Source organism: Cyprinus carpio, chromosome A25 (assembly GCF_018340385.1).
Source record: "Cyprinus carpio isolate SPL01 chromosome A25, ASM1834038v1, whole genome shotgun sequence".
NCBI classification, from domain to species: domain Eukaryota; kingdom Metazoa; phylum Chordata; class Actinopteri; order Cypriniformes; family Cyprinidae; genus Cyprinus; species Cyprinus carpio.
The window spans coordinates 552,864-579,180 of NC_056596.1; the positions used below are offsets into that span (position 1 = coordinate 552,864).

The 26,317-nt window shown below is 35.8% G+C and overlaps 1 protein-coding gene across 1 annotated transcript in view; it reads left to right on the forward strand.

Moving 5' to 3' along the window:
* LOC109051204 (sodium- and chloride-dependent GABA transporter 2-like) overlaps positions 1-26,317 on the forward strand; it is a 26,471-nt gene continuing 154 nt past the window's right edge. The window contains exons 1-15 of the mRNA XM_042714967.1: positions 1-183; positions 8,281-8,481; positions 10,511-10,645; positions 11,773-11,913; positions 12,041-12,128; positions 12,580-12,712; positions 13,171-13,305; positions 17,086-17,189; positions 17,979-18,103; positions 19,017-19,129; positions 19,823-19,960; positions 20,091-20,193; positions 20,339-20,439; positions 22,406-22,576; positions 24,101-26,317. The exon at positions 24,101-26,317 is cut by the window's right edge and continues 154 nt beyond it. Coding sequence (XP_042570901.1) covers positions 177-183; positions 8,281-8,481; positions 10,511-10,645; positions 11,773-11,913; positions 12,041-12,128; positions 12,580-12,712; positions 13,171-13,305; positions 17,086-17,189; positions 17,979-18,103; positions 19,017-19,129; positions 19,823-19,960; positions 20,091-20,193; positions 20,339-20,439; positions 22,406-22,576; positions 24,101-24,253 — 1,848 coding nt within the window. The 5' untranslated portion in view covers positions 1-176 and the 3' untranslated portion in view covers positions 24,254-26,317. The remainder of the gene's footprint in view (positions 184-8,280; positions 8,482-10,510; positions 10,646-11,772; positions 11,914-12,040; positions 12,129-12,579; positions 12,713-13,170; positions 13,306-17,085; positions 17,190-17,978; positions 18,104-19,016; positions 19,130-19,822; positions 19,961-20,090; positions 20,194-20,338; positions 20,440-22,405; positions 22,577-24,100) is intronic.

Sequence of the window (26,317 nt, forward strand, 5' to 3'; positions counted from 1 at the left end):
TAAAGCCTCACGCTCTCAGTGTTTTGTGAATGGTAGCGAGAGGGAGTTGCTGGGGGGAGGAGTTGGACTTCGGCTGACTGACAGATTCCACGAAACCAGAAAACCTCCACATTAAAGAGCAAAACCTGAGAATATACAGGACACTTGACTGCTGCTGGCTGCCCTGCAACATCCTAATGAAAGGTGAGTTTTCTCATGCGTTTCATGTTCCTTCATGCTTGTGTGTGCATGCCTTTTTTCAGGTAAATGCAACTCTATAAATACATATTTATGTAAGTATATCACTTTGATTCTCATCAAAACCGGTTTGTACTGTCAGTACACAGTTTGACTAATTTTTTCTTGTTACTGTCATTGCACATTTTTGGTATTTTTTGTTTATATTTAATTCCAAACATGCAAATGGTAGATTTATAACATCTTAATGCACAATTTACACATTTAAAATTTGGGTCAGTAAGATATTTTTTTTTTCTTTTAATACTTTCATTCATCAAGGATGCACTAAATTGATAAAAAGTGACAGCGAATATATTTATAATATTGCAAAATGATTACAAATAAATGTGGTTATTTTGAATCTTCTATCCATCAAAGAATATGTTTTCAACATTGATAATAATCAGAAATGTTTCTTGAGCAGCAGATCATCATATTAGAATGATTTCTGAAGATCATGTGACACTGAAGACTGGAGTAATGATGCTGAAAATTCAGCTGCGCATCACAGAAATAAATTACAGTTTAACAAATATTCACAAAGAAAACAGTCAGTTTAAATTGTAAATAATATTTCACAATATTACTTTTTTGTTTTGTTTTTCTGGATCAAATAAAAGCAGCTTTGTTGAGCAGAAGAGACTTCTTTAAAAAACATTACAAAATCTTACCAATTCCAAACTTTTGAGTAGTAATTATATTTGTCTACAGTTGTAATTAAAACCATTAGATCATAATGTTTTACGATCATGAGAAACAACTTTTGAAGAAGAACCAACTGACTACAAAGCAACTTCATTAGTTCTAAATGTGTGATTACGTCTTTGTGCTTTATATAAAAAAGTTGGTCAGAATGAATGCAAGATCCAAGCATGAGGAATTTCAGTTTTCTATGCATCTACACGAATCTGTCACATGTATGATATACAGTGTGTAGATGTTTTCAGCTATAGTTCCTCTGGGATTTTTCCACTAGCATGTCCAGATTCCCATACTCCATCGCAACATGTGTTATTGAACAATAAGCTGCAAAGTCACAAAATAAACTCATTCATTTCAATTAGTCTTGTTGATTGTTTGTTAATCAAAATCTTGACAGCTTCATCCATGAAATAAATATTTGCAAATCAGTTCAATAGCTATGAATCCGAATAATGAGCTGCCAAGCTGAAGGCCCAAAATGTGACTTATGGACACTGCTGTGGAGTTTGACCCCACACTGACTGCTGTAATATGTGCTGTTGGATTATTTTAGGATCTTTCTGCCTGCATGTTCCAGCTTTATGTCAGCAAGTTGAGAGATTTACTGAGCAGGTAGATATTCTGGCAAACAGCAACTTTTGGCAAGATGCCTTTTTTTGTCCTGCAAGTATCTACCTGCATTGAGAGTTTTTCTATGTGTTTTTTTTTTTTTTTTTTTTTTTGAGAAATTTGTAATTTATCATCCTACAAATCATAATTTTTGATATCACAGAAGACGTGTTAGTGCTCAGAGTTTGCTCTTTTGAATTTGAGAAATGCTTGAGTTTATATTGAGACACTTTTACCTTTATTATCATGTCACATCTGAGCACAGTTTGAGATATTTTTTGAGTTCTTCTTGAAACTCTAGAGATGATATACTGTATGTGAGATTACCAGAGTGTTTTTATGAGGAAGATCTGAGATGCAGGAGACTTCCGCTGGTCAGTTTGCATCTATTTACTATTTTCCCAGGGTATATTTGTTTGAGATGTTTTTGAGACAATCTTTTGGTATCTTTGAGAAATCTGAGCACAGTTTGAGATATGTTTAGATCTTTTTGAAACTCGTGAGATGATATATTTGAGTTTAGCAGGGTTTTGGGAAGCAGGAGAATTAAGCAGGTTTGTTTGCATTCCATTGGTGGAGAAACTGTTGAGATAATAAGGAGATCTATATGTGATTCCTCTTGTCTTTTGGTATTTTTGAGAAATCCGAGGACAGTTTGAAATATGTTTGTCTTCTTTTGAAACCTGAGAAATTATATGTGAGATAAACAGGTTTTCACAGGAGATCACAGGAGGTCAGTTTGCATCTCATTGGTGTCTAGGAGAAACAGCTGAGATACTAAAGAGATCTTTGTGGAATTCTTCTTTCCTTTGGTATCTTTGAGAAATCTGAGCACAATCTGAGATATTTTTAGATCTTTTTGAAACTCTAGAGATTATCTGTGTGAGATAAGCAGGGTTTTGAGAAACAGGAGAAACATCTGAAAAGCAGAATTTAGCAGGTCCGTCTGCATTCAAGGAGAAATAGCTGACATACTAAAGAGATCTATGTGCAGCTCCTCTTCTCTTTTGGTGTCTTTGAGAAATCTGAGGACTTTGAGACATTTGTGAAACTCTGGAGATAAGCTATGTGAGATTAGCAAAGTCTTTTTCTCAGGAGAAACATCTGAGATGCAGGAGACTTCAGCTGGTCAGTTTGCATCTCTTGGGTGTCTAGGAAAAACAGATGAGCTTGTAAAGAGATCTTTGTGGATTTTCTATGCTATGTTTGAGACATTTTTGAGACATTCTTTTGGTATTTTTAAGAAATCTGAGCACAATTTGAGATATTTGGATATCCCTTTTGAACAGTTTGAGACATTCTGAGATCTCTTTTGAAACTCTAGACATGATATGTGAGATTAACACATATCTGAGAAGCAGGGGACTTTAGCTAGTCCATTTGCTCTCTATTTAAGATCGTCTTTGAAAAAAAGGTACAAAAGCTATCACTGGGACGGTACCTATTCAAAAGGTACACCTTTGTACATAAAGGGTGTATATTCATACCTAAAAGGTGCAAAATTGTACCTTTTGAGAAGGTACCTTTTTTCAGATATATTAAATGATATTAAATGTGCTCTATTTTGGTACCCTTGGGAAATCTGAGCACGACTGGAGAGATTTTTGAGATCTGTCCTGAATAGTTATAGGAGGTACTGTGTTTTTTAAGAAGCGTGAGACTTAAGCAGAAACTTGCTCTCCATCTAATATTGTTGGTGTCTAGGATAAACAATTGAGATCACATTTGTCATTTTTCCTTCCCATGGCAAACTGCACACAAAAGCTCAGCTCTAGGAGTTGCATTTGACCCAACACAGAACCAGAGCTGTTTAGGGTACAAAATCCGGTGAAAACTGGCTTAAAATCAAACAATGAAATTTATTTACAAAAACAAAAAATAATAATAAGTCCCTTTTTTTCTTTAAAAAATGCAAAAAAATGAAGGTTATTGAGGCATTAAAGGGATTGTTCAACCGGAAATATAAATGTGCTGTTAATTTACTCACCCTCAGGCCATCCAAGATGTAGATGACTTTTTTCTTTAGTTGAACAGTAAAGAAGATTTTTTTGGGTGAAACTGTGGTGCTCGGCAAATCATTCACTGCACGTCTGTGGCTGGCGGTTTTTGAGAGACAATAACATTTACAGAGAAGACCAAATAAATACCCGTGGCCCCTGACGATACACTGAGGTCTTATGAAGTGAAACAATCAGTCTGTGCAAGAAAATTAACATTATTTACAACATTATTAACTTTAATCCACAGCCTGGGCAAATGGTTCTTAGTGCGTTCACGACTGTCTGGAGCTGAAGTTCCTCTCATAATGATGTATGTGTGGGCACAAACTCACATGTAAGCTGATGACGCTGTTTGTTTACAACAGAGAGTGAGGATTAACAGCAACTAAGAGGGAGAAGAAAGATCTGCACGTCATATGGCTAGACCTAGCCAGTGCCTATGGGTCAGTGTCACACCTGCTCATAGCCTACACTTTGGAATTCTTCTACATCCCAGACAACATCAGGACCATGATTATGAACTACTACCAGGACATGCATATGTGCTTTGCACTGAAGAAAGTCACCACTGGTTGGCCACAAATGGAAGTAGGGATCGCAATGGGATGCTCCATTTCTCCCATCCTCTTCGTGGCAGTGTTTGAGGTTATCCTGATCGGGACATGGCAGGTGGTGGGTGGGTTCCAGCTGCCTGCAGGTCAGAGGCTCCCGCCCCTAAGGAGCTATATGGACGACATTACTTGCCTGCTGCAAACATCCCCATGTACAACCAGGCTGCTTAAGAGGTTGGATGAGCTGATCACCTGGGCCAGAATGAAGTTCAAGCCGCAGAAGTCAAGGAGCATCGTGGATCAGCCCATCCGAAGCCTGTAAAGACTTTATACATCTGGTCTTTCAGACAAGGATATGGGGAAATTCATCCTTCGGCAGCTTTTAGAAGGCCTGTCCAAGATCGACGCAAGCCAGCTACCTGCAAAGTACAAGGTGCGGTGTTATCACTTCACCTTGTACCCAAGGGTGATGTGGCCTCTGAAGCTGTGCGAAGTCACCTCATCAGCAGTAAGCCAGATGGAGGCAAAAGCCAACTCCTTCATCCGCAAATGGCTCTGCCTTCCATGGTGCTTCTCAGCTGCTGCTTTGTATAGATGGAATTCATTCCAGCTACCCGTGAAATCCATCACCTTGGGCTATAGGCAGGAGAAGGCAAGGCTGGTGATGGAATTAAGGGATTCCTCCGACAGGGCAGTGGCTGATGCAAATGCCAGAGTTGAGACTGGAAGGAAATGGGGGGCTAAGGAGGAGGTGCAGAAGGTGATGGGAAGACTGCAAAATCAACAAATTGTGGGTATGGTCCAGACAGGGCGGGCAGGCCTTGGATGGAGCGAGCCACCCATCCTATGGTCCAAGTAGGAAGGAGAGAAAGGACCTAGTTGTTGCAGAGGTCACCAGAATTGAGCAGGAGGAGCTCAGAGTAAGGTCTGTGGCACAGGGGCAGCAAGGGCGGTAGACAACTTAGGAGGGTGTCATGAGCCGAGCAATCAGCTGGGCAGAGTTCTGGAAACTACCACAGGCTCGGCTCAGTTTCCTCATTAGGGCAACATACGACACCCTCCCGAGCCCTGAAAACCTCCACTAATGACTTGGAACAGAGCAATCCTGTGATCTCTGCGGGAACATCAATGCCTTACTCCAGCATGTTCTGTCGGGCTGTAAAACAGCACTGACACAGGGTCAGCTCAGATGGCGGCATTACCAAGTGCTCAGGAAGCTGGCAGAGGTGCTGTAGAAAAGTAAGGTGCAGGAGGCAAATAATCAGAGTCCATTAGAGAGTCGATGTAGGATCCACTTTCTCAGGAAGGGGGAACCCGCAATGCATACCAGCAAGAGACCACACACCAAGCTATTTACACCAGGGGCGGTGTGGAAGATGGAAGTAGACCTGGGAAGGCAGCTCCAGTTTCCACAGAAGATATGCTGCACCACATTAAGACCAGACATGCTGTGAAGTCAGTGATACTGATCAAGCTGATAGTGCCATGGGAGGAGGGACTGGAAGCTGCCTACGAGAGAAAGAAGGCGAAGTATGCAGACTTGGTCACGGAGTGCAGAGCAAGTGGATGGAGTGTGAGGCTGTACCCGGTGGAGGTGGGAGCCGGAGGCAGATCAATATCATGTTTGCTCAAGGACCTGGGACTACGTATTCTGTATTTCTGTATTTTTAATACATTTGCCGTTCAAATAAATGCAGCCTTGATGAGCAGAAGAAACTTCTTTAAAGAACATGAAAATTCATACTGAACCAAAACCTTTGAATGGCAGTATATATATATATATATATATATTCTGTAATATATATATATATATAATTTCTTTCTTTTGACATATTGCATGTTCAAATATTTATACAACAGGTAAAATCGTGGCTGACAACTTTTTTAAAAAACTGCTGGTGGGAAAAGATTTCAATGATGACAGAATTGTTATTTTTTTGGTGAACTATTCCTTTAATGTCTTTGATTTGGTCTTGATTGTGACAGGGCTGCTGAATGCACAGATGCCCATTAATTCAGGCTGACAGATCTGAACACAGTTGGTCTTCTGTTCCGCACACAGAGAGAGTATATTCAGCAGTGCCGTATCCCACAATGCTTGTGTGATCTGTCACTATCATGCCACACAGCAGATGTGATGCTGTCACCAGTAATGCACCAGAACAGGGACAGTTCACCCAAAAATGAGTTTCAATTAAAAAGGTTAAGATTTCAGTTACATTTCTAATGCATAGTGAGTTTCAGATATCTGCAGCTTTGAATGCCTGTTGCTATGTAGTTGCTAGGGCATTGTTATGTGGTTTCTAAAGTGTTCTGAGTGTTTTTTACACATTGTTATGCAGTTGCTAGGGTGTTGCTGTGTGGTTGCTAAGGTGTTCTGAGTGTTTTCGCATATTGCTTCGCAGTTGCTCGAATGTTGCTGTGTGGTTGCTGCGTTCTGGTTGTTAGGCTATTTTTTGTACTGACCAGTGGTTGTTAAGGTGTTCAGTTTGTTTTTTGAATGTTGCTATGTGCTTGCTATCATGTTCTGAATGTTTAATGTTTTTTTTTTTGGTATGTTGCCATGGTGTAACTAAGATGTTCTGAGTGTTTTTAACCAAATTTTATTTAAGTTTAGTAAAGTACATCAGACCTCTATATCATTGTGAGTTTTTCACATAATGTTTTTTGCAGTCGTTGTTGCAAGTCAAGTCAAGTCAAGTCATCTTTATTTATATAGCGCTTTAAACAAAAAAGATTGTGTCAAAGCAACTGAACAACATTAATTAGGAAAACAGTGTGTCAGTAATGCAAAATGACAGTTAAAGGCAGTTCATCATTGAATTCAGTGATGTCATCATGCAGCTCAGTTCAGTTTAAATGGTATCTGTGCAATAAATTTGCAATCAAGTCAACGATATCGCTGTAAATGAAGTGTCCCCAACTAAGCAAGCCAGAGGCGACAGCGGCAAGGAACCAAAACTCCATCAGTGACAGAATGGAGAAAAAAACCTTGGGAGAAGCCAGGCTCAGTTGGGGATCCAGTTCTCCTCTGACCAGACGAAACCAGCAGTTCAATTCCAGGCTGCAGCAAAGTCAGATTGTGCAGAAGAATCATCTGTTTCCTGTGGTCTTGTCCCGGTGGTCGTCTGAGACAAGGTCTTTAGAGGGGATCTGTCTCTGGGGTTCTAGTTGTCCTGGTCTCTGCTGTCTTTCAGGGCTGTAGAGGTCCTTTCTAGGTGCTGATCCACCATCTGGGCTGGATACATACTGGATCCGGGTGACTGCACTGACCATCTGACTTGGATACAGACTGGATCTGGTGGCTACGGTGACCTCGGAATAAGAGAGAAACAGACTGATATGGGCGTAGATGCGTAGTTATGGGAAATTTTCCTGGTTCCGGTTTACCTAATTAATGCAGCCTAAAAATCGTGGAGGACTATAATGTAACAAGAGCTCGTTCAAATACTGAGGTGCTAAACCATTCAGGGCTTTATAAGTAATAAGCAAGATTTTAAAATCTATACGATGTTTAATAGGGAGCCAGTGCAGTGTTGACATACTTCCTGGTTCTAGTAAGAACTCTAGCTGCTGCATTTTGGACTAACTGGAGTTTGTTTACTAAGCGTGCAGAACAACCACCCAATAGAGCATTACAATAGTCTAACCTTGGGGTCATAAACGCATGGATTAACATTTCTGCATTTGACATTGAGAGCATAGGCCGTAATTTAGATATATTTTTGAGATGGAAAAATGCAGATGTTGCAATACATCATAACAGATTTGTGACCTGTTGCAACCTGTTGCAATGACAAAACATGCAATAAAATGCCTGGAATTGAATGGGTCCACCACATTCACACAAACACACAGTCATCTGATAGCTTTTGTGCTCAAACTGGTTTATGAGCCGCATTTATGAAAGGATCTGGTCTGAATGGGTGTGTTCAGGTTTCATGTCTTCATGTTTTACGGGTTAAAAACTTTGTGTCACTGTAAATGAAAACACTATTTGTCTTTTGATTGGGAGACCTTCATGTAAACTTTTTAATTAAATCAATTACTCCATACACCGATTAATTAATTAAACTATCCACATATGATTCATTGCATTTGATTTAGTAATTAACTGCATTAATTAACAGTGCTGCTCTCGACCGAACAGATGAAAGCAGTCATTAGATTCTTCTAAACACGCTTCTGTCTTCAAACAGGAGAGAAAGAGATCACGACCAAGATGGACCCGTCTAACGGGCTGAACCGGCCGCTGGACATCGTCCCGCACACGGAAGTGAAGATGAAGGACAGGGGACAGTGGAGCAACAAGATGGAGTTTGTCTTGTCGGTGGCCGGAGAGATCATCGGACTGGGAAACGTGTGGCGCTTCCCGTATCTCTGCTACAAGAACGGTGGAGGTGAGGAGACGTAGAGTTACTGTGACAGTACCACGATAATGATTATCATATTCTTTGTACATTAAAAAATAGCCAATACATGCTATTACTATGATACCATGTGCAAAAATCATGTTATACCATGGTACATCTTCCAAAACATAGTATTACCATGGTAAATCTCGGTTGAACACAATATTACCGTGGCGAAAAACATGATATTTACCATAGTACTTGTCCACAAAAAACCTGATACATGTCTAAAAAGTACATATTCCCCAGAAAAACATGGTGTTACAATAGCACATGATCTAAAAATCATGGTGCATGTCCAGAAACATGGTATTTGCATAGTACATGTTTTTTTTTTTTTTTTTTTTTTTTTTTTTTTTTTAAACATGTTTTACCAGGGTAGATGTACAAATAACTAAGTATTATCATGATACATGTCCAAATGCATGGGATTGCCATGGTACATGTGAGAAATATCCTTCTACCATGGTACATGTCCAAAAAATATAATTTTACCATGTCTAAAAAACAAGGTATTTTCATGGTACATGTACAAAAGCATGGCAATATCATGGTACATGTCCAAAATAAATATATGGCATTACCATGGTAGATGTCCAAAAAACTTGCCATATATATATATATATATATATATATATATATATATATATATATATATATATATATATATATATATATATATATATATAAACAGTATCAGAATAACACGTCCAAAATTATGCAATTTCCTTAGTATACTGTATGTAAATAAAATAAAATAAAATACAAATATAAAATATGGCATTACCATCGTACATGGGGGGGATGTATGATCATGGTACATTTCCAAATGGATATAATCAGTTAAAGTGTCACTAAAAGGTTGGTCTCAGCAGGGTTAAGTAACATCAGCTCTCAGACGTTTAGCAGGTAAACCAGTGAGTCAACTTCAGTGCAGTGCTAGTGCAGATATTTGACCTCAGACTTCATTAACACACGGCTAGTTAACATCCCTCAGGTGAAGGCGCATTCGTTAAGAGCTGACTGACAGATGTGACAGAGAGAGAATGTGGGAGTGTCTGGACACTTTCCCCTTAGGGAGGGCAGCGCTTGACTTCATTTAGAGCCACAGCTGGCTGTCATCAGGTTAAGGTGAAATAGTTTAGAGCAGGGGTTTCCAAATCGTTAGATGCCATGGACTCCAAATATGATCTTCCTCATCCGAGGGACCCCCATCCTAAATTTTAAAAGGCAGTTATATATTTTCATATATAAAGACCCAATTACCATTGTGATATAGTTTATATTATAATATGTGTAAAATATAATTGTTCTGCTGTCAGTTGTACTGTGAGATGTATTTATTTATATATTTTAAACAGTTTATTAATCTATCATTCACTTAAATCAATTTAAAAAGTTTTATGTATTTTTAGTAGTCAATTAATTGTAATCAGATACATTCGTGCATTTATTCAAATACATTTTTAATCATTTAAATGAAATGTATCAATTTAATTATTTTTTTTAATCCATTTGTATTCATTTTGATCTTATATTAATTTAATCAACTGTATTTATTGATATAGATATTAGTTAGAATAATCTTATTTTTATTATTTATATATATATATATATATATATATATATATTATATATATATATATATAAAAACTTGCTTTAGACTCGGATCCAACTGCCCAGCAAAAGTTGAGGATTTGATAAGAATTGACACAGATTCTGAATGTGTTTAGCATCTGCCAGGTGTTTGTGAAACTGACCCATTTATCCAGCAATTGGCCTGATGAAAGCGTTACCAGTTCAGAGGGTTAAAGGTCACAGCTGTTGTTTGATCAGCCCGTAGCGTGTGTCCATACAGAGATGTTTGGGCCTTTGGAAACATTTCTTAAGTTTGCTGAAGTCTGCATCTTCTCAGATGTTTCTCCTGAGAGAAAGACCCCAGTAATCTCACACATTTCTCCCCTCAAACTTCTCCTTCAGGAGAAACTGTATGATTTACGTCTTTATCCTCTTCCAGGTGCATTTTTCATTCCCTACCTGATCTTCCTCTTCACCTGCGGTATCCCTGTGTTCTTCCTGGAGGTTTCTCTGGGTCAGTTCACCAGCGAGGGAGGAATCACATGCTGGAGGAAGATCAGCCCGCTGTTTGAAGGTGAAGCAACGAGATGTTGGTTATTCAGACCTTTAAATGTGTAGCATGAGACACTGAGAACCAATTCAACATGAAGTTGAACATGACCAGTTTCTTTGCTATTTAAATGCACAGGAACCATCTGCACAGAGAACAAAAATTATTTGTTCTTTAATGCAATACAGGCACAAATCATATATTTTTTTGTTTTTTAACTGCTAGATACAGTTTTTTAATGATGTAATTAAAACAAAGATTATTGGAGCACATTTTACAAGAAAATACTATTTCAGTTTTTCTACTTCAAAATGTCATGTTTAATTCAGTGTTGCTGTTATTATTATTTGTGAAATAATAATAGAAATTTACATTTTTGACCTGTTCCACTTTCAGTTGAGGACAACATTATAGTTTTGACATAATGTTCAATTAATATACATTTTATTAATTTATAAAATAATCTAAATACCCCAACATATTATATTTGGCTGTTTTGTGCTGAAACCAGTGCTATTTTAATATTATTTATGTACTGTTAGAGTATTCATTAATATTTTACATGTTTTATTTATTTAAATTTTTCTTTTATTTTTATATTTTGAGTTTTCATTTAAATTTAGGTTATGTGCTTTTGTCATTTTTATTCATTTTATAAATATATATATATATATAAATATAAATATATATTATATATATATCTTATATATATATATATATATATATATATATATAGCTTTTATTTATTTGTATTCATCTTTACCTTCATCTTCAACATTTCTAATTTTCATTTTTATTTTTTAAGTTTTAAGACTAGTAAAAAAAAAAAAGAGGTTAAAAAGTTAAAAAGTTAAAATTTTCATCTAATACTTATGTTATGGTATTTTAGATTTACTGAATTTCAATTTTTAATAGTTTTTCCTTTTTCTTTTTAGTCTACAGCAACAACAACATTGATTTCTGTTCTATTAATAAATAAATTAATTACTTAATTAATAACATGGTGGTAATCATGACGTGACCTCATTTGGTGACCTCAAGTGACCTTCACTTCCCCCAGTGTGATGGGAAGTGAAGAACATGATGTCATTGCATTTTCTCAGTTTTGACACAAACTGTGGTGTTATTGGATCTGTCTTTCTCAACTTCAGGGATCGGATACGCCACTCAGGTCATCGTGGCTCTGCTCAACTTCTACTATATAATCGTTTTGGCCTGGGGAATATTTTATCTGTCCTACTCCTTCTCCTGGAACCTGCCGTGGTCCTCCTGCAACAACACCTGGAACACCGGTGAGGATACCATCAGTTCCGTCCAGAAATCTCTAGCTTTATGTGCTCATGATTAGTATTATACTGCATTATCATTGGCTCAATAGTGTCTACTGTATATAATCCAGAGATTCATGTTGTTTTTCAGAATCTTGCATAGAATTTCAAAGACGAAATGAATCCATTGACCAAAGTCACCTTGAGAATGCAACATCGCCCGTGATTGAGTTTTGGGAGTAAGTTTAACTAGTATCTTCCTGTCAATTTTCTGCTTACCCTTCAGTGAGTTTGTCAAGCTAATATAGTAGCAAACAGAACTGGACCAGAATATTTTAGTCTGTAGTTTTTGATCTTAAATAAATGTATGCATTTGGCCGACACTTTTATCCAAAGCAACTTGTATTGCTTTCAGTGTTTATATATTAGCAGCCAGAGTTATCATAGTTAAATAAATTAACTTTTTTTTATTTCAACAGGTCGCCAAGGCAACATTTCTCATTTTCCTTTAGTTTAACTTTAAGTAAACTAAAACTAATTAATAAAAATGAATAAAAAACTGCATTGAAAAGCAACATATCTGACTCCTCAAACCTGGTGATAAAACCCCACGTGTATGTCACATTATCCGGAAACTTCTCTAACTAACCAGTGGAGGCTGCAGCTGATGTCATTTCTGTCTCTCTGCAGACGCAGAGTTTTGCGGATCTCTTCTGGGATTGAGGAGATAGGAACGCTGCACTGGGATCTGGTCCTCTGTCTGTTGCTGGCCTGGGTTCTCTGTTATTTCTGCATTTGGAAAGGCGTCAAATCCACCGGCAAGGTAAATTCATTAAAATGATTCAACAGATTGCATGCCTGTTCTATGGAATACCTTCAATTACCATGCAAATACATTTATTTTATAAATAGAAAAAGGGTAATAATGATGGACTAATCTATCTATATTTGACTGTTTTGATCAATAACTGAATGATGGCATTGATTAATTGATAACTGTGTCTGATTGGCTGATTAACAAATGCAGTTATTGTGCCAAGTATCATTTCCAAAACCTACTGACAATCATCTATATTTATATATATATATATATATATATATATATATATATATATATATATATACTATATAATTATGAATAACTATCTGTTTACATTTTGAAAATGTTTAATTTTGAAAATGTTTGTGTACATCATATTAGCTATTATTAAATTGCATCATGATAGATATCCAGACATATGTTAGCGTTTAACCTCACGCTGTTTTCCTGTAATGCAACAGGTGGTGTACTTTACTGCGACCTTCCCGTATGTGATGCTGGTGATTTTACTGATCAGAGGGGTCACCCTGCCAGGAGCATCCCGTGGGATTCAGTTCTACCTTTATCCTGACCTGGGACGATTAGCGGACCCCCAGGTATCGTAATTAGCTTTTCATCTACTGCAATTCTGACTTAAAAGATCTTGTCATGACTAGAAAGGGAACTTGTTTGAGCAAAAATATGGCTGTGGTTCGCCCGTAGGTAATCATATTTGTGCTGATATACAGCCATATTGCACAGCTATGAGTGTGATATTGCGTTTACACAACAGTTTGATGGTATAAGTGTATAAATGAATAAGAAACAACGACGTGTCTTTAAAAACCCTCTTTTGTGTGGAACTACTTCCTTCCACCACAGATTCAAATCTCAGTCTGACAGTTTAACAGCTAAGCTCAAGATCCGTCACCAATTCAAAAACGTTACTTTAGAACTTTAGCAACGAAGGAACATTAAGATGCTTCATTAAAAGCTTATTGTAACACTGTATTAAAAGCTCACTGTATTATAGAGTATGATGAGAGAGAGATGGACTGAGCGAGTGTGATTACTTGCATCTGATACAGCATTCATTCTTCAGCTCAATCTCATATTCACAATAAAACACAAGTTTGAATGTTCGCTGAGGAAAGCGATATCTTTGTCGAACTATCCTTTCATCTGATAAGGGTGATTTCTGATGACAGCGCTTCTCACTCCATTTGTTAACTGCATCTTACAAGCTGTTGCTGAAAGTAAAAAGAACTTCCTTGTTTACAAACCTGTTTCAGTGTCTTTCAATATAAAAGTCTTTACTGCGGACTCACTCAGAAAACCAGTGTCTTGTTACCATCTAAATGCGGAACAATGTAACTAAAATTACCATCACAAACACACACAGTTTCTCAATAATAAATACTATTATTATTTATATCAAATATTATTTATTGAATAATAATATTTAATAAAAAACAGCAACAGCCATCATACAAGTTGCTGGGCAATTCAGTCAAAAGCACAAAGGCAGCGCTCTGATATACAGCATTAAAGTTACATAAAATATAACGTGATGAGACTTTGCCCTCAGCCAAAACTATTTGCTCTGGAACAAATAATAGATTAATGAGGCCGAAGTCTAAATTTACATTTAATCGTAGTTAATTTCAACACTTGCGAAATGACAGTGTGGACAATCAGTCCCAAAAGTTGGTTTTGAAAAATCGTATTTGTGTTCAGCGTGAATATTAAGTCTAGGGTTGTGTTTTGGTAATTCCTCTGTAACACAAGCAAATTGTTTTCTCTTAAACACGCCATGTCTCAAGTTGAAAGATCCTGTGATTTGTCTACCCAGGTGCTTTAGTCTTGGCCCGGAGTAGGATGCCCAGCAGGGAAACGTTGTTTTCTGTACTTCTTTGATTGTGTCCATCTGTGCTTTTGACTTTTGATCTGACTTTTTCATCTGTGTCACTAGAAGACCACACAAATCCACGCAATATCTGAGAACAGGCCACAGATGCATTCCAGCATTCCTTAACATCAGACAGAACAGTTTAAAACCTCTTCTAGTAAAACTCTGTCTATTGGCAAAAGCATTTTGGTTGGATTTGAGAGATATCATTGTTTGTGTTGACATCGTTTTATCTCAGAAGTATTAAAGTGAGGCCAAAAAAAAAAAAAAAAAAAAAAAAAATATATATATATATATATATATATATATATATATATATATATATATATATATATATATATATATTATTTTTATTTATTTTATTTGTTCTGCACAAATATCACATGGATACAGTACAAGGAGGGGAACGAAACCCAGTTGGGTTTATACAGAGTTCCACTCCACTTACATGAATAAACAAAAACATAATATATATATATTATGGGTTTAGATGAATAGCTAGTCAAAGTTTGGCCCTTTTGGTTGGATTTAAGAGAGAGCATTGGTTGTGTTGATGTCATTTCATCTTAGAAATGTAAAAATGAGGCCAATTCAATAAAATCTTATGGATTTAGGCAAACAGTTTGACAAAGTTTGGGGTTCTTAGATGGATTTGAGAGATTGCATTGGTTGTGTTGACGTTATTTTATCTTTGAGGTATTCAAAGGAGGCCAGTTCAACTAAATCTATTGGGTTTATGTAAGAAACTAGACAAAGTTTGGCCTTTTTGGTTGGATTTCAGAGAGAGCATTGGTTGTGTTGATGTCATTTAATCTTAGTAATGTAAAAATAAGGCCAATTCAATAAAATCTTATGGGTTTAGGCAAACAGTTTGACAAAGTTTGGGGTTCTTGGATGGATTTGAGAGATTGCATTGGTTGTGTTGACGTTATTTTATCTTAGAGGTATTCAAATGAGGCCAGTTCAACTAAATCTATTGGGTTTACGTAAGAAACTAGACAAAGTTTGGCATTTCTGATTTGATTTGAGACATAGCAATGGTTGTGTTGACTTTCAATCTTTGAAGTATAAACATAAGGTAAATTCTAATAGGTTTACATGAACATGTAGACAAAGTAAGGAATTTTTGTTTGGATTTTAACGATAATGATTGCTATTTTGACATCTCTTGATCTTAAATAATAGCAAAGCCAAATTTCACTAAACCTTCGGCTAACAAGGTAAACGGTTGGACAAGGTTGATCAGATGAGTGATCTAATGCTCCAGAAACTTGAAAATAAGTCATCAGTTTCTAGAAAAACCAACATGTGTTGACATGCATAACCCATTTTAATTCTGTAAATGTTGGATTTGTAAAGTAATGGCTGTTGTTTTGACATCTCCTGGTCTTAAATGTATACAGATGAGAAACTGAACGAAACCATTACCTAGAAAATTGAATGCTTGGCCAAAGTTAATTGGTGATAAGTCTTTAAAACTGTTTAAAACCAACATTAAGCGGCATTCATAAGCCATTTTAATTCTTAAAAGTTTTAAAAGATATTCAACTAAATTTTATGTTGACTTCAACCTCAAATAAAGTCTCTTTTTTGTCGGGTTTGAGAGATAACCATTGCTGTGTTGATGTCAGTTCATCTCAGAAGTACAAAATTAGGCCAATTTAACAGAATATTATGGGTTTATGGGAAGAGCCATGTAAAGTTTGTGAAATCAATGATCTAAGGCTTCAAAATATTGAGCATCATGGGTCAAATTCTTAGTCTTGCTCGGACTTCAGTGGTGTTTTCAGCACAGTTCTGGACCTCAGGTGATAAATCTGAGGTTTTAAGGGAAGTGTGAGGAATTCTCCCAGTGGAAAAACACAGTTTCTTCATGGTGTAGTCCTGGCTACAGAAATAAAGTGATAGAACACATGATTTTCACTTGCTGGATGACAAAACGGATTCGACAAGGATTCGAGCATTATCTATCCAATCGCTCTTTTTATAGGACAGAGGTCTTGTACAGGTGTGTCACGTTTTACCACTTTTTGTGTCGTAAAAGCTTTGATACATCCACATCGCCCGTGGCAGCACATGAACGACCTGACTTCAGAAAAACTGTGAGATTCATGACAGAGCGTTTGTTTGACAGGCTAATTGGAAAACTACTGTCAGCATGTTTTGCGCAGATCATGTCTAAACCTGTTTCAGGCATTTAAGACTATTAAAGAAGAGATTACACAAGCTCTAGGAATCTCTAGGAGCTCTTGTCTTTCATCTTGTCCATTCAAGCTTATTACCTGAAGCCAAATGAGTTTGTCTGTGATGGTTGATATGTATGAGGCAGGTAGATTGAGTCAATCATTTTTTGTGATGTTCTTTATGTAGGGTGGTTAGTTAATTATTCATAATCAACATAGCTAATAAAACAAATGAAAATGAAACCATAATGAACAATCATTAAAATCAGTATATTACAGCTGTGATGGTATTTTTCTGGTTTCAGGTGTGGATGGATGCAGGCACGCAGATCTTTTTCTCGTATGCCATCTGTTTAGGTTGCCTCACCGCACTCGGAAGCTACAATAAATACAACAACAACTGCTACAGGTGAGAAAATGGTCAAAAAACATCATTGTCATACTATGAAATGTCTCTTTACTTTTTCGATTTAAAACGTTTTTTTGAGTCTGTCCTTAAAGGGATAGTTCACCCAAAAATGAAAATCCATGATGTATTCACCCTCAAACCATTCTAGGTGTATATGACTTTATTCTTTCAGACGAATACAATCAGAGTTATATTAAAAAAAGTCCTGGCTCTTCCAAGCTTTATAATGGCAGTGAATGGGTGTTATTTTTCAACAGTCCAAAAGAAGTCCAATAAAGTGCATCCATCCGTCATAAAAAGTGATCCCTATAACAATTGATAACATATTTCATAGATTCATTAATATTTAGAAGATACCACAGAAATAATTTGTAAATGATGTATATCTTTAGCTGCAAGTAACAATGGTTCACTAACTACACTGATTTCAATCTCACCGTTGGTTGTGAACTATGTGTTTGATTCACTAAAAAGATTCGACTCATTAGAATCACTTGGTTCCAATATCTTTTTTTTCTGTCCAACATCAGACCGTGTGTTGTGACCGAATGAAGGAAGGAAACGTGTTTTTCTCATTGTTTCTTGTTGCTCCTCTGAATTTTATTCTGTTGCCACGTGCCATTGTTTTATATTAGACTAAACAGCCGAGATTCTCTTTTTCCAGCCAGCGAGTACATGAAGTCCTAAACTTGAGAAATGTGTGATTCATCAGGACCTTTGAAATCCTTTAATCTTTGCAGGAACTTTTTCATAACATAAGTGTTTGTCTTCATGTCTGTCTGTTTTTAGGGATTCTTTGGCCCTGTGTTTCTTGAACAGCGGAACCAGTTTTGTCGCTGGTTTTGCCATCTTCTCAATTCTTGGCTTCATGTCTTACGAACAGAACGTCCCAATTTCAGAAGTGGCCGAGTCTGGTGAGAACAGCTTTACCAATTACTGAATTAACCAAAATCTAATATATATATATATATATATGTGTGTGTGTGTGTGTGTGTGTGTGTGCATGTTAATCATATATGTTTTTTTTTATTTTTTTTTTTTTTTTTTTTATAATGCATTTATATTAAATATAAAAAGTAATTTGTTGTATATAACAAATTAAAGCCAATGCAAAATTGGCAAGTTTACTACACTTGCATATATATATATATTTAAAAAAATTGTATAACATATAATATAAATTATTAAATTATGTGTTTATGTATATATACATACATAACACAATTTATGAAATATTTTAATAAAATTAATTAACTACATTTATCATTTTATTACATTTTATATGAAATTTAAATTAATCTTAAATTATAAATTAAAATTATATTTTATATTGATATTATATAATATTTATATGAAATTAATATAACATTTGTGTAAAACAAATATTATTGGAATACATTTTAAAAGAAAATATTATTTTAGTCTTTCTACTTGCTGTTTCTCTGTAACTGTCTGTGAAACTTACTAGCAAACTTTTCTACACCACTTTTTTGTAGTAAACCATCAAATTTTCCAGTCGGGTATTTTTAGATAGTTGACCTTTAGCTCACAAACACACTGTAATCTCTGTCCCAGTGCACACATTTGTCTGGGGTCAAGTTTGTTTGTAAATGACTTTTTTTTTCTTTTAATATGTCAAGGTCTGTTTAATCAGTTTTGTTCTCTAAATGTCACAGGGTTCATTTTTCTTTTTTGTGCTCCATATGATGAATATTTACCTTCAACCAAACAAATAACATATTAAAGACAATCTGTAATAAATTATGGCACACATTTTCTAGTTTTTGTATTAATGTTGCTCTTGTTTTTCTGCATGGCCTCTTTCAGGTCCTGGTTTGGCGTTCATTGCATATCCGCGGGCAGTGTCCATGATGCCCATCTCTCCGCTGTGGGCCTGTTTCTTCTTCATCATGATTGTTCTGCTGGGGTTGGACAGTCAGGTATGAGTCTTCTTCACAGTTCACGCATGCATTTCTAGGACCCTATGATTTCCATGATTAGAAAATGCCGATAGAATCGAGGAATCTAGTCATAACTAAAAAATTTTTTTTTAAAATATTAATTAAATTGTTGATATTTTATGCCTTCATTTCAACACAAATATAATAATATTTGATAATACATTTTTATTAAATCACAAATCCAGAAAAAATAAAACAGATGACACAGAATTTCTGAATTTTATTAAATTATCAGTGTTAAAGTATTCAATTGATTAGACATGCTTTTTTATTACTAAAATTTAATTAAACCATTAAAATGCAATAAAAAAAATTTAAATGGAAAAATGAAACTTTGGGGGGGGTTATCAGATTTAATAAGGCTCCAAAAAATTAATTTATGCTAAACTTTAAATAAATTGTATAGGGTTTATGATTTAAATTAGACGTTATTTATTGCTAAAATTATATTTACCCATTAAAACAAATCCTGAACAATTAAAAACCAAAAAATGCAAAAATGCAAAAATAAAAAAAAAAAAATCATAGGGCCCTACATTTCAACATTTGATTTTGTGCATAATCCTGAAACGTTTGTATCCAGTGTAACATTAAGCCCAAACTGACAAATACTTGGCTAGTAAAAATCCCTAAAACACAGAGTTTAGTGGTGGTTTTGCTCATCTGCTGTAGTTCGTGTGTGTGGAGAGTCTGGTCACAGCTACGGTGGACATGTACCCGACTTTCTTCCGTCAGAAGAACCGCAGAGAGCTGCTCATCCTCGTCGTGGCCGTCGTGTCCTTCCTCGTGGGGCTCATCATGCTCACAGAGGTATTGGACCATCTCATCTGACTCTGAAGTGCAGGATACACTGATTATTGCCAGATTTATGAACTGTGTGTGTGTGTGTTTTTTTTTTTTTTTTTTTTTTTTTTTTTTTTTTTGTGTGTGTGTGTGTCAGGGTGGAATGTATGTCTTCCAGCTGTTTGATTACTACGCAGCCAGTGGGATGTGTTTGCTCTTTGTAGCTATTTTTGAGACCGTCTGCATCGCTTGGATATACGGTGAGGAAGCAAGAAAATGCCAATTTTAATATACTATTAAAATTAAATTATATAAATGATTAAATGTCTAAATGCAATTATCTGTCACGTTATTATTTGTATTTTTTGGGGGGTAATTTTCTTTCTTTTCTTTGCTGCTGCTCAGGTGCTAATCGGTTTTATGACAATATCGAGGACATGATTGGTTACCGTCCTGGGCCGTATATTAAATACTGCTGGCTCTTTTTCACCCCAGCCACATGTTTTGTAAGTCATTTACCTTCTATGCTTTATTTACCTTAACTTAAAATAATTTTTCCAAACACACATATATTTATATATATATACACAGGTCCTTCTCAAAAAATTTGCATATTGTGATAAAAGTTCATTATTTTCCATAATGTAATGATAAAAATTAAACTTTCATATATTTTAGATTCATTGCACACCAACTGATATATTTTAGGTCTTTTATTGTTTTAATACTGATGATTTTGGCATACAGCTCATGAAAACCCAAAATTCCTATCTCAAAAAATTAGCATATTTCATCCCGACCAATAAAAGAAAAGTGTTTTTAATACAAAAAAAAGTCAACCTTCAAATAATTATGCTCAGTTGTGCACTCAATACTTGGTCGGGAATCCTTTTGCAGAAATGACTGCTTCAATGCGGCGTGGCATGGAGGCAATCAGCCTGTGGCACTGCTGAGGTGTTATGGAGGCCCAGGATGCTTCGATAGCGGCCTTAAGCTCATCCAGAGTGTTGGGTCTTGCGTCTCTCAACTTTCTCTTCACAATATCCCACAGATTCTCTATGGGGTTCAGGTCAGGAGAGTTGGCAGGCCATTTGAGCACAGTAATACCATGGTCAGTAAACCATTTACCAGTGGTTTTGGCACTGTGAGCAGGTGCCAGGTCGTGCTGAAAAAACGAAATCTTCATCTCCATAAAGCTTTTCAGCAGATGGAAGCATGAAGTGCTCCAAAATCTCCTGATAGCTAGCTGCATTGACCCTGCCCTTGATAAAACACAGTGGACCAACACCAGCAGCTGACATGGCACCCCAGACCATCACTGACTGTGGGTACTTGACGCTGGACTTCAGGCATTTTGGCATTTCCTTCTCCCCAGTCTTTCTCCAGACTCTGGCACCTTGATTTCCGAATGACATGCAAAATTTGCTTTCATCCGAAAAAAGTACTTTGGACCACTGAGCAACAGTCCAGTGCTGCTTCTCTGTAGCCCAGGTCAGGCGCTTCTGCCGCTGTTTCTGGTTCAAAAGCACACGCCTGTGCACGGTGGCTCTGGATGTTTCTACTCCAGACTCAGTCCATTGCTTCCGCAGGTCCCCCAAGGTCTGGAATCGGTGTCTTACCCTCTCGCTTGAGGGTGTCAATGATGGCCTTCTGGACAGCAGTCAGGTCGGCAGTCTTACCCATGATTGCGGTTTTGAGTAATGAACCAGGCTGGGAGTTTTTTTAAAGCCTCAGGAATCTTTTGCAGGTGTTTTAGAGTTAATTAGTTGATTCAGATGATTAGGTTAATAGCTCGTTTTAGAGAACCTTTTCATGATATGCTAATTTTTTTGAGATAGGAATTTTGGGTTTTCCTGAGCTGTATGCCAAAATCATCAGTATTAAAAACAATAAAAGACCTGAAAATATTTCAGTTGGTGTGCAATGAATCTAAAATATAGGAAAGTGTAATTTTTATCATTACATTATGGAAAATAATGAACTTTTATCACAATATGATAATTTTTTGAGAAGGACCTGTGTATATATATATATATATATATATATATATATATATATATATATATATATATATATATATATATACCTGTACACACACACACACATATATATATATATATGAATGAATATTCAGTAAGTATTGAATACCAAAATTATAATGCAAATTAATTATTAATCAGTCAAGTATTTAGAGTGTTTTAAGGTGTTCCTTTCCTCAGCTGATTTAAAGATTGAAATACATTTTTCAAATTATTTTTAAATGCTACATATCTTGGAGGAATTTTAAGTAATCTGCATTTGTGGAATTAATTTAAGTACCAAGTCATTGTTCTTCTGCTGGTGTGCATGCATCACAATTCAACAGCAAAAGACTTCGCTTGCTGATGCATTTGTAAGAAGATTTTGTTTAATTTGATTTAGTTTTGAGATCAGCTGCTCTAATGTGTTTTCCTCTGCTGCTTGTCGTGACAGGGTACGTTTGCGTTCTCCCTGATCAAATACACTCCTCTGAAGTATAATAACGAGTATGTGTACCCGTGGTGGGGTTACGCTCTCGGCTGGCTGCTGGCGCTCTCCTCGATGGTTTGCATCCCGCTGTGGGTGGTTTCTAAACTGAGCACAGCCAAAGGTTCACTGAGAGAGGTTAGTGACGCTAACTCAGTCTGACGTGACATTACTGACATACTCTTACAGTTTCTGCAGCATTAAGCCTGAATAATGTGTGCAGTATGCATAACCTTCCGGCAAATGTATATATACATATATATAAACCTGTATACACCATCAGTCAAAAGTTTTGTACAGTAAGATTTTTAATGTTTTTTAAAGAAGTCTCTTCTGCTCACAAAGCCTGCATTTATTTAATCCAAAATACAGCAGGAGCAGTAAAATTGTGAAATATTTTTACTATTTAAAATAACTGCTTTCTAAGTGAATCTCTGTTGAAATGTAATTTATTTCTGTGATGCACAGCTGAATTTTCAGCATCATTACTCCAGTCTTCAGTGTAACATGATCTTCAGAAATCATTCTAATATGCTGATTTGCTTCTCAAAAAAAAAAAAAACTTTATTATTATTATTATGTTGAAAACAGCTGAGTAGAATTATTTCAGATTTCTTTGATGAATAGAAGGTTCAGAAGAACAGCATTTTTCTGTAATAGAGATCTTTTATAACATTATAAATGTCTTTATCATCGATGTCTTTTGATCTGTTTAAAGCATCCTTGCTAAATAAAAGTATTGATTTCTATAATTTCTCCCAACAAAATAAATAAATAAATAAACAATTTACTGACTCCAAGCTTTTGAATGGTTTAGTGTATAATGTCACAAAAGCTTTTTATTTAAGATAAATTATGATCTTTGGATCTTTCTATTCATCAAAGAATCCTGAAAAAAAAAAAAATTACTCAGCTGTTTTAAATATTAATAATAAAACAAATAATCAGAAATGTTTCTTGAGCAGCATATTAGAATGATTTCTGAAGATCATGTGACACTGAAGACTGGAGTAATGATGCTGAAAATACAGCTGCGCATCACAGAAATAAATTACACTTTAACAGAGATTCACACAGAAAACAGTTATATTGAATAATTAAATTTTTTAATGAAGACTTTATTTAGTTTTTTTTGTAATTTGAATCAAATAAATGCAGGCTTGGTGAGCAGAAGAGACTTCTTTAAAAAACATTAAAATCTTACTGTTCAAAAACTTTTAAATGGTAGTGTATTTTTTATATGTATTTATTAATAATATTTTATAATATTACTATTAGCAGTAGTATTAATTTAGTGTATATTAATTATTATTATTATTTGGTCAGTTTATTATTTACCATCAAGTTTATTACAAACCAATTATTATCTGATTTCAGTTTCAGTTCCAGTTTTTTTCAGAAAGCACGTCTTAACTTTTGTCAGTCTGATCAAATAATGAATCAAGAAAGAAATGTTAGATATTACACTATATCTGGTATCATTATTCACATCAGAAATGAAAGTCAAGTGCATTGCATTCTAGGATAAAGTATTCCATAGTGTGCTATGGTTGTATACGACTGTACATATTTTGACATGCATTGAGAAAAATCACGTACACTGTGAAAGCAGTGTGATATTTAGCAGATGTTACTCTAAACCTCTCTGCTTTGTCTCCTCAGCGTTTCCACGAGCTCACCACGCCCTCGCTGGACCTGCCCAAAACCAGACGAGAGCAGGAGAAACTTCAGGCCATCTTTGCAGCCGACGGCGACGCTCTTCGCCCGACCAAAGACGGGTACACCCCTGTCAGCGAGAAGGAGTCGCACTGTTAGACGGAGCACTGCGTGTGCTTCCGAACCTCCCCGTGATACCTCACACAGTACTGGCAGCCAAAAACATTACAACAGACACGCCAGTGTCCACAGCCGGAGATTTGAAGAGCTTGCACGGAAGAGGGCACGGAAAGCCAGAGTGTGTCAATATTATAGACACCAGAGCATTGAAACACAATGTAATCACACGATATTTGAGAGAAAACCTAGGGTTATGTAGGGTTACTTCTAATTAAACTCTCAGATCTAATTAAACTCTCTGTACCTTTTCAGAAGGTGCACTTTTAGGTACTAATATGTACACTTTAAGGTGTGTGCATACAATACAAAGGTGTGCTTTTGAAAAGGTAGTGCCCCAGTGACAACTTTTGTACCTTTTTTTTCAGAGAGTGCACATCTAATGCATCTATAGATTTCAATTAAGGCCGTTTTCTCAAAATGAGCTGTTTCTCCACTTGAGTAGAACGTTTTATTCCTATCGATACTCTGAAGATTTTTATAAAGGGGTTTGTTCCTGATTTTACACAGCATTTGATTCCTGAAAACATGCTGAAAATGATTTATTCTGTCCGTTGACGGCATTTTCTGATTCATGGAGCAATAAAAACGGATATATCCATATCCAAAATCTCCTCAGTAAAAACAAAACGAAGTGAGAATTTTAAACCTGGCTTTAGCCAGTGTTCTGGAAGTGCATGCAGATTTGTGCATATTATAAAATACCTCATTTGCATGTTTAAACATAACACTTCGGAAAAACTGTAATATAAAACATGTTTGTAATTCTTAATCAACTAAGTATTGTGATCTATTACTATTTTTTATTTGATTTTTTACCTTATTCACCTGGGGTGTTGCATTAAACTAAACATTAATTATGCTCTGATTTGCTTATGCATTTTGTGCTTTTAGGATATAATAAACTGCTCTCAGTTATATTGACACTTCTACGGTCTAAACTTGGCCAAATGTGAGCCAAACGGAGCTGTTTTTTGCTGTTTAACTCTGGAGTAATCAAGGAATAAGACACTTTTGTTTTTTCACCCTCATAACGTTCCAAACCTGTATTTCTTTGACTTTATTTCTTTGGCAGAACACAAAAGCCCCTGGTCAGTGGTTTTATTGTGTGCAAAAGTGACTTACAGTTCGGAGATCTCGTTCTGTGTCTTAAACATTGGGGTGCACAACACATTTAGCTAGATTTTTTTTTTTTTTTTTTTTTTTTTAATTGGGGAGATGCTGTTACAAATTGTTTAAAGGAGTTAAAGACTTATAGGAAATAACGAAAAAGAAAGATAGCAGTAAAATAACTAGAACCTATGAAGTATTTCAAATAATTTCCTTTTTTTTTTTCTTTTTTTATAAATATGCATATTCAGTCTTAATCATATGTCTGACGTGACTAAATAAGATAATCATCTCTTTTTTATTTTTGGCATTTCCATCTTGAAAAAAAAAAAGTCAAACGAGTCTGGAATGACACGAGTCCCATAAAAAATAATTTATCATTTTTTTAGGTGACCTCTTTTCCCCGTCAAACCGTTCTGAAATACATGTCAGAAACAGAAACTGGTGTCTTTCAGCACTGTTTCAGTTCAAACAATCAATGCATCTGCTTTCTAAGGAAGCAAATTACTGTTTTGTTTTCGAATCCATGTGGATGTTCATGGTTTACACAGCGAAGCCTGTGGGGTTTTATACTCAGAGCCATCTTGCATGAGTTATTATAAATGCCTGTGAAGGTTTTAGACGATACAGGACTGATAGTATCACATGCATGATTATGGTACTGTTTCGAGGTGATGTGAAACCATTTTCAGTGTTACACAGGGTCAGTCATCATTTTTGTGAGCTTGTTTAAGAATGTTTTAGGATATAAATCATTGTATCTCGTGATTTTGTATTTTTGTTGTGAAACTATTCAAGCAGAGTACGTCTGTCATGTCGAATCTAATCCGTGATAAAGCTATTGAATTTTAACTTCTGCACAAATCTATCAGATTGCATGTTAAGGACCAATGGGATGTATGTCTTTTCCCTTGTTCTCACTGGTGCATGTTGTCA